Source organism: Haliaeetus leucocephalus, unplaced genomic scaffold (assembly GCF_000737465.1).
Source record: "Haliaeetus leucocephalus isolate CR32 unplaced genomic scaffold, Haliaeetus_leucocephalus-4.0 Scaffold173, whole genome shotgun sequence".
NCBI lineage: Eukaryota > Metazoa > Chordata > Aves > Accipitriformes > Accipitridae > Haliaeetus > Haliaeetus leucocephalus.
In genome coordinates this window covers 2,028,953-2,041,159 of record NW_010972609.1, presented here as the reverse complement: position 1 = coordinate 2,041,159, position 12,207 = coordinate 2,028,953, and the positions used below count along the sequence as shown (strand labels likewise).

At 39.2% G+C, this 12,207-nt stretch overlaps 1 protein-coding gene across 1 annotated transcript; it reads left to right on the top strand.

The window, feature by feature from the left end:
• Positions 1-102: 102 nt before the first annotated feature.
• Positions 103-11,616, top strand: E2F8 (E2F transcription factor 8). The gene is made up of 13 exons (XM_010563698.1): positions 103-141; positions 826-1,101; positions 1,414-1,570; positions 2,763-3,068; positions 3,734-3,895; positions 5,361-5,498; positions 5,824-6,033; positions 6,910-6,994; positions 7,282-7,798; positions 9,052-9,270; positions 10,146-10,275; positions 10,390-10,706; positions 11,443-11,616. Exons 1-13 carry the CDS (start codon positions 103-105, stop codon positions 11,614-11,616), a joined length of 2,730 nt encoding a protein of 909 aa, XP_010562000.1.
• Positions 11,617-12,207: the final 591 nt, after the last annotated feature.

Below are 12,207 nucleotides of genomic sequence, written 5' to 3'. Positions count from 1 at the left end.
CCTCCCCGCCCCGCAGAACCGGCGGGACCCCCCGCGATGCGGAACAGCGCGGCGGCGGGACCGGCGGGTGTCACCTCCTGAGGCTGCGCGGTCGGCGGGAGAATGCAGCAGGCGGGGGGGGAGATGGGCACCGGCGACAAGGTAACGGGCTCGGTTCCGTCTCGTTTTCCTCCGGGGGCGAAACGAACAGGCGGGCAGCCCCCTCCCTCAACACCCCCCACCGGGGGGCCCCTGTTTCGGGGGGGGGGGGCGCGGGGACCGGGAGCGGTGACAGCCCCCCGGGGGGGGGACACGACCCGTTCCCAGCCGTTTGCGGTACCCCCGGGCGGGCGACCGCCTTAGTCGGAACGGAGGGGGGGGGAGACGTCGGCTGGCCGTCAGCGGGGGCGTTTTACCGTCACTTCCATTTCTAACCTTAACAAAAGTACCGAAATCTTCACCTGGAGACCCTTCTGCACCGGTCTGGTGACGGGCGGTAACTTCTTCCCGGCTCCCCGGTTGCTTTTTTCCTTAATAAAAAGGTGTCTCAGTCGTTCTGTACAGCTTTCTGCTGTGGATTAACGTCCACTCTGTCTTTTCCCTAGAGGGAAAGAAAAGGAAAATTACCCTAAGAAGACCACGGGCCCCGGGCCTCAACCCGAAGGCACCGTCAAAGAAACGGTTTCAGGGAGCAGGTTCGCTGGTTCAGGGTTAAAACTGCAAACTTTGACTTCGAGCGACCCAAAAAACGCAGCGGATCTCTATCCCGCTTTGCCTGTTACCAACAGACGGATCGCAGTGCTTCTGGTTTTTAACATCACAGTTTTTCTTTTTCTTGGTGCGTAGGAAAATCATTCTTCCGAGCCACACAGAAGCGTGTTGAAAACCCCTCTGAAACAAGCAGCTACCTCACGTTCCGCGTTGACAGAGATCCAGCCTGACTGTCAGCCGCTAACCACACCCCCAAAACCTAAAGAAATCCTTCCAGCAGATCCATGGACGCCTACTTCGAACCTGAAAATGCTGATTAGCGCGGCTAGTCCTGAGATCAGGAGCAGAGAACAGAGAAGGGAACTGTCAGACAACTCAAGGGAGGTCCTACAGGCGAAACACTGTTTGCAGGTATGTTGTAAAGGTGTCCTCTTTATTTACTTTTTTTTAAAGTTAGCTGAAGGTTGTTTATTCAGTATAAAAAGTTATACATTAACATACTGCAACTTTTTTAAAGTTTTGGTTTTGGAGTGTTTACCAAATATAAGTAAGGATATTGTCTAGTTACATGCAACAGGTAATGTTTTGCTGGTTTTATTTCACAGCTGTTGGGGACAAAGGGAGAACACTGGGCCTTTGACAGTGCTCACAGTGAAGCTGTTAAATACCTGTGTTTACCTATTGTCAAAAATTTCAAATTCTCTTTTTCTTATTCCTGTGTAGGAGCACTTATCGGGAGATGAATATGAAAAATCTCAACCAAGTCGCAAAGAGAAAAGTCTAGGATTACTGTGTCATAAATTCTTAGCTCGATATCCTGATTACCCCAGCACTGCAGAGAATAATTACATTTGCCTTGATGAAGTAGCTGAAGAGCTTAGTAAGTTGGTGTATAGGCTGTTACATAGTTCTTCATTCAAATGTGCCAATAACCTACCATTTGTGTTAGTACGTTTTTGCCCTGTAAAATTTTGAATGCTTGCTGTGTACTCTAAAACTTATTTAAACCCGGCTTTAAACTCTTCATTCTTAGAGCAATTCTTTTAAAAAGCTAAAGTTTCTTCAGTGAACTGAATTGAGAAACTCTGAATTTTGTTTAATATTAAACATTTAAATTATTGCCAACACCACAAATAACAAGCTGCAGGTTTTTGGATCTAGAGATGATAGCTAGGATTAGGGGTTGGATTTTTGTGGCAGGAACTGGAGTGTCTCAAGCTGAACCCACAACTTCCTGTCCAATCAAGACATCAAACCAAGAAACTACTTTCTACTCTCTATGATAACTTAACTTTCTCATTTTATATCACTATTTTTGTATCACACCAATGATCTACCGAGAGTTTAAGTTGCTAACATTAAGCTGAAGCTTTTTTTTATCAAAGAGATATGAAATTACAGTATTCTACAGATTATAACACTGATAATCGTTATAAATCATACTGCTATAAAATTTTTTGGTGTTACATCTTCAGAATATGTTGAGGGACACAGAAGAGGGGTGAACTGCAAATTAAACAAAATCTATTCTATTTATACTTTGTACAAAATAACATCTCTTTTAGAAAATGCCTAGTCAAAACCAAGAATTTAACAGGCAAAAGAGGAAAGGACAGTGTGTTAATAACATATAAAAACAAGTTACAAAACAGTTGTCTGCCATGAGTTTCCAAGGTTATTTAGTGAGATGATCTAAAATCGATGCAATGAATAATTAAAAATGCTTTGGAGTTTTTTAAAGCTGTATCGAAACCCATCTAATGGCTCTTTTGGCAACAGTAAGTTTTATTTCTTAAGGAATGCTGTAAACCAAGTATAACTGTGGAAAAGCAAGTCCTTCCATATCTAAAGCAAGAACTGTTTTCCCTTCCTTGCCGGCAAGATCTATGAGGGCTATTTTCAGAAACCTTTGTAAAGAGGAATTGGCGAAAATGGCTTAGAAGTGTATTAAGAGGAGGGGGAAGCGCAGGAAACTGATCCCTTCTGTGTGCAAACCATGTTTTAGGTAAATGTCTGACAAAACGTATTTTATGTGGTAGAGATACCATGTTCGTCTGTCTTTATTTTTTCAGATGTTGAACGTAGGCGCATATACGACATTGTGAACGTCCTAGAGAGCCTACACATGGTGAGCCGCCTTGCCAAAAACAGATATGCTTGGCACGGGCGACATAATCTCTCCAAAACCCTGCAGGCTTTGAAAAAAGTTGGAGAAGAGAACAAATATACACAACAAATTCAGATGATCAAGAAAAGAGAGTATGAGCATGAATTTGATCTCGATGGTGAAAGCAATGAAGAAATGGCAAGATCTTTTGGCTCAAATGAGCATTCAGAAATGTCTTTTGTTGAGCTCCCAGGAATGGAATTTCGTGCTGGTAATAATTCTCTATAATGCCAAGAATAATACGTGCTTTAATGATAAGTATCTATGAACTTGCAAAAAACATTTATTGGACTTTTTTTTCTGAAATGCGACTGCCTGAAAGGCACCACAACTGTTTGTGGTGAGAAAAAGTCCTCTACGCTCTTTCAGTTCTCTTATTCGTACAATTCTTACACAAGTATTTTGTTTTTACAGTGCAAGAACAAGGGGGCATCGGCTGAAACTATCAAACATACCCGACATACAGTCCAACTGCAGGATCTGTTACCATTGAATGTTATAGAAGCTAAAAGTATAAATTACTCAATTTATTTTTTAATTTAGGTTTGATTCATGGAAGAAATGTTAATTAACGATTGTTGCATACATTGTATAACCTGCAGTTAAGCATCTTTAAGACTACAGGTTGTCAGACAGTAGGAAATGTATACAGGTGGAAACATCGCATTCTCTTCTTTGTAGTTAGACTTGGTATTCCCCTTATTATCTGATTCTTGCCATGTACAAACATAACTCTGGAGTCCACATCGGCCCTGCCTAGTTGCTGTGTTGTTTGTTCTTATAATAATTGTTACTAACGAATTTCTTCAGTGTTTTAAAAGTGTCTGTAGCTGGTGTGTCACTTAATACTTTAATCCTTTCTCCTGTCTGCTGCAGCATCAGTAAATAGCAGGAAAGACAAGTCTTTACGAGTGATGAGTCAGAAATTTGTGATGCTGTTTCTTGTATCGACTCCTCAAATAGTAAGCCTTGAAGTTGCTGCTAAAATCTTGATTGGAGAAGACCAGTTGGAAGACTTAGATAAAAGCAAGTTTAAAAGTAAGTAGAATATCAAGTGTAAGCTAAATGAACTATTCCAGTGCTAGTTTATACAGTGTAAAATACCACCATCTTTTTCCTGCCATAAATACATTTGAGCCTCCAAAAGCTCACTAAACACCTTGCAGAGTTTTTTAACAGAGACCCACTTGTGCATTGATACAGAATGACCACATAAAAGAAAAAGTCCATTAAATCCTCTCTCCTGAAGTAACGTCACAAGGCTGCTCATTGGTAACAATTTCCCTTTCTCTTTCCTCAAGCAGTCTGTCAAAGATTGCAGAATCATTTCATCAAAGATCCCCCAGAATCATGGAAATCTGTGCTCTGGTCATGTAACTTACTTGTTGGAAATCTAAATAAATTCTGTAGAAGTCCTGTTAATAACTTACACGTGAGAGGAAGTGAAACCCAATGCTGTAACTGTCAATTATTTCTTCATTCTTTTACCCTGTTTTCAGTTCCTTGCACACTTCCTCATCTCCCTCTCCAGTCAAGTGAAAAGGTACTTCTAGGTCTAGGCCTATGTGTCTATAATAATCAAAAATGTGCCTGCTCTTGAGGGGCCAAGAATTAATTGTGGGTTTCATTGAAAATGACACCCGTCCTTGATTCTCGGGCAGACTCCATTGCTTTTTTTTAAGGAATTGTATCTCTGCAAAAAGAAAACCGATCCTTGCTGGTTTCAGTTCATAATTGCTTTTCCACTGCTTCATGGCAACATAGAGAGAGTGGGTGGGTAGTCAGTAGGGGGTTTTTTTATTCGTTTTCATTCTTTCTTTTTCCTCTGTAATGTCTGTCTCGCAATAAAAGCATTTTCAGGGCATTCCATCCATGTGTCTGTATTTCAGGTATCACATGTTTTACCCTGTTCTTGGTTAAGAAGCATAGTCCCAAGTTCCATGACTTACTAGACTTTAAATTTTCAGTAGCAGAAGCATTGGCCTAACCACATTCACTTTGCAGTCCCGAAGTCACCGGTAATTTGACTGCTGCCTAAAACTTTTCCCTAATAGTTCAACCTGAAAACAGTTAAGAATACGCAGGATGATTATCCTGTTGGATTTTAGCGTGCCTCTTCCCCCTAGTTCCCATGTTCACCATTGCATGCATGTACCTGCCTTTTAAGCTACTTATTTTCACTCCAGAATTCGTATAGGTTTGGGCATTGCACAGAACCCAACTTGTTTTGAAAATTTTTTCTCTATATTTAGCATACTATACTTACTTAGCAGTATTTTCTCTTCTACATCTGTATCTATGTCATTCTATTTTACATATGAACTTTATATTGTGATGTGTTATTTCATAGTATAAATACCTGTTCCACAAAATTGTTCTAACAAAAAAATTATAACGGTTTTTCCTTTTAGCTGCTAAAAGGGCGTTACAACATTTTTAATCTGCTGTATGTTAACTTGTCGATCAGAATTGCTATACTTTACATTTGTTTATTTTATTTCAGCCAAAATTAGGAGACTTTATGACATAGCAAATGTTCTCAGTAGCCTTGAGCTTATCAAGAAAGTTCATGTTACAGAGGAGAGAGGTAGAAAACCAGCATTCAAATGGACAGGACCTGACGTCTTGCCAAGTGTTCAGGGTAGGTGTGTGCGTGTCATTTCCTTTTGTTCTGCTGATGATTTTGATTGATTGTTTTCTCCGCTAGATTTTTTTTTTTTTGACCAAAAGACAGTAAACTAAGCAGAAAATCTTTACTAGTCACATCACTGTCCTTAGTCCTTGACAGCATAGCACACCAGTGTGTATTTCCACGTAGTGGGTGTACTCATACTGAGACTCTTGCATTTCCATTTTTGCTGCTGCTAGTACTTCGATGATTATAAGCCAGGCTCAAATAACTGCTTTTAATTACTGAATCTGCACATGATATGTATTTACTCTTTCGGTTTTTTTCTGCTTTTTAGATACAAAACTTGAAACAACTTCTACGAGCTGTCCCCCACCTATTTTGGAATCCATCCCTTCCAAAGAGCAGTGTTCAAAAAACCTTTTTCCTTCAAGAGGAAAGCAAAACTTCACTCGGCATCCTTCTCTAATAAAGTTAGTTAAAACTATAGAAAACGACAGAAGAAAGATCCAATCTGCTCCAACCAGTCCAGTTAAAATGAGTGCAAGTAAGTAGCTGAAAAATACATTTCTCTATCTTTTTCTAAGTATGTTTTTTAACTCAGCTGTAGTCTTACATTAAATATTCAGGCTTGCCATCTCCTCATAGGAGATGCAGGTGGGTAGATATGCCTTCTTAAGACGTGTTTGTTGTAAGAAATGTCAAAAATAGACAAGATGGGGAAAATATATGTTGCCTGTAAATCTGAGGCCTTACAAGACTGCTCACTGCGTAAGCTCTGCAATTACTAGAAGCTCTTTCCAGTTTGGTGGACCAAATCCAGTCACAGCTTGTGCAGTTGCAACAAAATAAATATATTCATTGAGATCTGGACCAAATTTGGCACACTGTAGGGAACTCTAGCCTCCTCTTTCACACCAAATACCCAAGGAGTGGCATATTACTGCTTGGGGTTCAAGAAGAATATTATATTGCTTTTTACATATCACCATCTTGACTTTGTGCGATGTCTTACCGGCTACAAACTTGTTTGTGTAGTATAGCTGATTCTCTGGATATCGTATCTTTCTCTGTGAACTGCCCTAACCCTGGTTTGTTGTGGCAGCTGCTTTAGATTTCACTATCTAAGCAGTTCTGTATTCTGTAAAATTGCCAGACAATTACCTATCAGTGTTCGTGTTCTTGTTAGGTAGCCTCTTTGGAGGGAAAAAAAAAAAAAAGGAGCTGAGGCTTTAAAGTTTTTTTGATGGAAGCTATCATCCAATTGATGAAATCAAGTCTGGGCTGCAGTTTGAGGATAACGTGGAGTCTTAGTGTGTTCTCATTAAATGTGTATGCCACATAAAGTAACACAGTCTCCTCAAGACAAAATTTAACTTCTGTGTTTGATGTACTAACAGTTTTGTTTTCCCCCTCCAACCAGGTACTGATCAAAATTTATCAGCTCTCCCAAGTAAAATGGCTCAGGTTCCAGCAATTGCTAAACATCAGCTGGAAGGACAATCAAAGTAAGTTTGCACAAGTGTTAAGGTGAGAAGCTTTATTTTGTCACTGGCCATTAAGTTAAAGCTATGCTCAGTTTGAGTTGGGCAATAGTCTGCCAAGAACGGTAACCCCTGATACTGCAGGCTATTTTTTTCACTTGTTTTCTGCTCAGTGGATTGAGAAGTACAAGCTTACGTTAAGTCTTTGCATTGCAGAAAATAATTTGTCGGGGCATTCGTTTCTGCACAAAGGAATTAAAATGTGTTTGGGTTTTTGTTTTTGTTTGTTTTGCGTTTGTTTTTTTTTTAAGGAAAGCAAAAGAGTTGAAATTGTCAAGATCTGCTTTGGAATCTAATCAGTCATCGCCTGAGGTAGTCCCCAAGCCCGAACCTCCTTGCGTCGCAGCACCCTCCCAGCAGCCAGCTCTTGCACAGCCACCGGCTGTCTGTCCTCCAAGCCACAGTTCAGTCTCACCAGTAATACTACCTCATACTCCTGCTGGTGTTTCGTATGCAATATATCTGCATCCATCCCAAGCCCACACTGTGACAACATATAGCCCAAGTTTCATGTTGCAGCCTCTACCATGTGCTAATGTAACTGGAATTAAGAGTATTAATTCAAAAGTATTAAATAAAACAACCACTGAGGAAGGGGACAATCCGGTGACTACAGATGATCCAACAAAATCCTTGACAGCTAAAGAAGGACCGCCTATAAAATCAGAAACTTCATCACACAGGTGCCTTAAAAGATCACAAGCATTACAAGAGAATAATTTGATTAAAAAGTGTAGAAGTGATGAGGAAAGCCTTGATACTTCTTTGGTAAGTTAAATTATTTTTCAAGTGCCATTTTATAGCTTAGTGATGTTGCTACCTACTCATTTTCAAAGTGGTTTAGGAGCCTACCAGATGTTGTCAAATTTGTAAATGAATTGTAAGGAAGCCTGCCAGGGGAGTAATCTTGTAAACACTTAAGCCTTTAGCTTACTCTAAGAGCGTCTGTACTGCAGACTTGCAGAACCTTTGCTGTATGAAACAGTAGCCATGTTGGCGTTTAGAAGACCAGATCTTGTGTTCTTCTTCGTACCCCCCCTTCTGGAAGGTAAGAAGACAGTTAAAAGACAAAATTGAAGTTGTCTGCCGTTCCTTGCTAAACAAGTGCGCTTAGGTGTTTTAAATAACATTACACTTGAAGGGATGATGTTCATTTGTTGCCCTTGCTAATGTATGGGGGGGGGGGTTTTTTTTTTTTATATATATCAAATATCACATAATCTTGCTGGTATTTGCAAAGCATCAGGCAGGATATACAGTATACAATATAACATATATTCTTGAAAAACCAACCTAGGATCAAGGCTGTATTTTTCTCCTTGTTCCCCTCCCTTCCCCCTCCAAATATTTATTTCCCAGAAGATGTGTCAGAGTGTACAGGTGGGAGTTATTTTATTTTGACTAATAAAACATTATGTCAATACTTACCTATTTATACAATGATTCTGGAGTAGTTCAGGTTGCTCATCTTTACACAATGGCTGGCATTCATTCTTGGGTTTTAGAGGTGTTAGGAGGGAAAGTGGACACATAAAAGTTGCTGGACAGGGCATGTCCCAAAATCCAATTTCTATCCAATGTTGTACATTGTTAACATTGGATCATTGTAGGTGTAATAATACAGCACACGAAGAGAGTAAGAGGTTCAGATACACTTGATGCGTATGGAGAAACTGGGTCTGGATTGCTTTCTGCTCCTCGGTTGCTGCACATTTTAGTGTCTCTGTGAATTACTAGGCTGCTTTAAATTGTGCTTGCCAAAACGGTCATGAAATGTTATCGGCGTTTTGTGACAATGTGTGGCGTCAAACATCCACTAGCTGTGAAGGAGCAAGAGGGGATAACATGGAACTGGTTGTCTCAGTACCTAGGAATTTTTATAGCACAAACTTGAGAATCAGGAGAAAGGAGAAAGCTTGCTTTCCTAATTTTTAAAGTGTATAAATATCATTGTAGATCTGTAATTGAGAATGTGAAGTCTTACGATGCCTGCCTTTGTTTTTGTATGTACTTTTTTAAAGGGAGGATCCCCGAAAAATGAAAGACCACCTTCCAGTAGCTCACAAATGAATCACGAAACGGACAATTTCCAGGAAGAGAGACAGAACAAAACTGAAACATTAGATCAAAACATGGCAAGTTGCTATGACCAAAGTAAAAGAGACCATGTTCCAGAAGATGAGGACAAAATCAAAACTAAACAAGACATACCTGTAGCATTTGCCATTCCTGCTCACGAGGTAAGCTTTGTCAGACACCACAGCATGTCTTGCCCTTACCTGGGAAAACACCGCGGTGGAGTCTTTGCAAAAGAAACAAAACTATAATGAACTACACATATATAGGTTGTCTTTGGTTGGATTATTTTTAGTATGCTTTTAAAACCTTATTTTTTAGGAATGTAGGACTTCCTTAAGTACACAAATAAGAGGACATGAAGTGACTTTCAGGCTTCGATTGGGATGAAGATCACAACTAGGACTAAGTAGATGAAGGCAACGTTGAGATCCCATACCTCCCCAGTCCTTTGTGCATATTTAGTCTCAGATACTTTGATTTACAACAGAATAACACGAAACTCTCTTCATCAGTAAAATCTGGTATTACTGCAGTTAAGACTTACTACTGTAGAGAACCTGAATAAAAAACAGTTCTGTTGACAAAAACAGAACTTGTAAATGCAAAAGGATTTCCTTCCAATATTTGTCTTATGAAAACACAGTCCAGGAATGAGGTGACATGATGATTACCGGGTCTGGATGTTTCTTCTGGGCGGGAAAAGAAAAGTATTCAGTATCACGATTTCTCTGTTGTCTAGTCTAGCTGCACTGTGTTAATCCCAGGTGGATTTCCAGTTCCTCACTGAGGATATCCGCTGGAAATGGAGCCAGCTGACTTCCGCACAGTAGGGCAGTCTTACTTTAAAGAGTGTGTCCTTGAGTCCGTTGGGTCCAATTCTAGACAGAAGGTGGTACAGACATGGAATATAGGATCGTAGGGATACAGAGGATAAGGAATAAGAACGAGGCAAGGGGGATGCAACTTTGGAGAAAAACTTCATTTTTTGTTTATTATGTGCTTGGGGAAAAGGTGTATTGTCTTTTTTCTTTTTCAGACTTTTTTTCCATCTGGTTATCTTATTCCTCTTACTCAGTGCACCCATGGCAACAAAGCAGGGTTTTCTAATAAAGAGAAAGCTGGGATATGTTCATTACAGCACACTACCTACAGCTCACCTGTTGCTGGTGAGTATTAAATAAAATAGGCATACAGTTGTCCTACTGAGGTAATGAAATCACAACGCAACGGCTTGAGTCTCAATTTTTAATCCCCTTCATCAGTTGATTTGTCTGTTGCAGGTGTTATTCCAGTGACAGCATCTGAACTGAAAGCAGTTAACATTCCTGCTTTTCAAATAACACCCTTGAATATAATGCTGTCACCAACTTCTATAGCCGCTGCACCTGTACTGAGCAACTCCTGTCTCAATTCAAGCAATACTAGTTCTGCCCAAAATCCAAGTTCTTCAGTTCTGAACTTTACACTGCAACACATAGGACTAATACCTGCTGGTGTGCAAGTTCCTGCAAATCCTGTTCTTCAGCACATGCCAGTCTCTTTACAACCAGAAAATGTTAGCTATAGCTCAGAAAACATGAACTTGCAAGAAGAGAAGGTAAGTAAAAATATATTGCAACTTTTTGACCGTGATGGGTTGAGTGAAAAGTATAGCGCAGTAATTCCTTTACAGCGGATAGAATTTTTAAAGAAAGATTTATTTTTTTTTTTATCTTTATAAATCAGCACTGCCCACAAAGAGCTGGCAGTGAAGGCTAGCATAAGTACAATATAATTGAGAAGTTGGAAAGGAAGAACAATTATCTTATCTGTTGTGGAAGTGGAGCCAGCTGGAAGATGACAAGATGTGAAGAGACAAGTGGTTTAGAGGGAGGATTTTGCACAGATCTGAGATGACTTTTATTAACAAATTATCTGTTTGTTACTTTATCTTTCCTTCTTGTTACTCTCCTAATCTAAAATTCTTGCACTTAATGTTAGCTTTTTTTAATAGGATGAGATTGTAGAGGATTTTTAAAGAGTATTTTTTTCCCCACAGGAAGTTTCTCTGTATATTTTGTGTAATACTGTACTGCCTAAGATCAGTTTCTGTTAAATAAGGAGATAGGAGGTAATTAAAGAAACCAGATTTTTGTTTAATTAATTTTTTATACATATATATTTATAGCTATATCAAGGAATACAGGTGTATTCTTCTCAGTAAAGAGTTGTTGAGTTTTTAAATTTCAGGAGAAAACAGTATTTTGCTAACATCCTGCAGAAACCTAAAACTAGAATTCGCGTTTTTTTTTTTCTTCCCCTTAAATGAAAGTAACTTTCCCTCTTCTCTTTAGCCTTCTGTTCCAAAGGAACTCCAGGAGCCCCAGACAGTTACAGAAAACTTTTTCCGCACACCAGGAGGGCCTAACACAGTATCTTCGCTATCTGCAAATTCAGATGGTACCGACAGAATCTCTCAAGGAACTCTGTATATTCCTCAACGCAAACTTGAAGTGTCAGAAGACTAATTTAGGGATATCAAATTGCTGAATGTGTTAGCAGGCATAATTACTGGTAACACACTGCACACATCTTGGATTGTATGATGGACAATGTGTGTTTTGGACATGTATTGGCAAGACCTCAATACTGGAATAGCCTTAATTAATGCTTTAGAAATAAACCTGGCTCTTAATGAGAAAGTTAACGTCTAATAATATTTTTCCAAAAGGTTTACCTGAAGTATTATAGCAACAAAGTTATGTATCTAGTGTTTTTTGTGTTGCTTTTCTGCTATGCAAAGTAAGCTGAAATTATCTTTGTACAGAAAGGTACAGTCTATCAGTCAGTACAAATTTTGCACAAAGTACTGTGAGTGTGTACATATTTTATGTCTTAACAAAAAGGCCACAGTTAAAGTGTCTTGCTCCTATGTTCAATAATGCTCTTTTGTAAAGTTAGTTAAAAAAAATAAAACAACAAAAAATGAATTCTTAATCAAGTTTTATATAAGTTAAGAATTATTTATACTGTATTTTTAAATCAATTTGTTCAGATTAAACTTACATCAAACTCACATTTTGACTTTGTTTGATCAAATTAAATCAGCTAAGTAATAC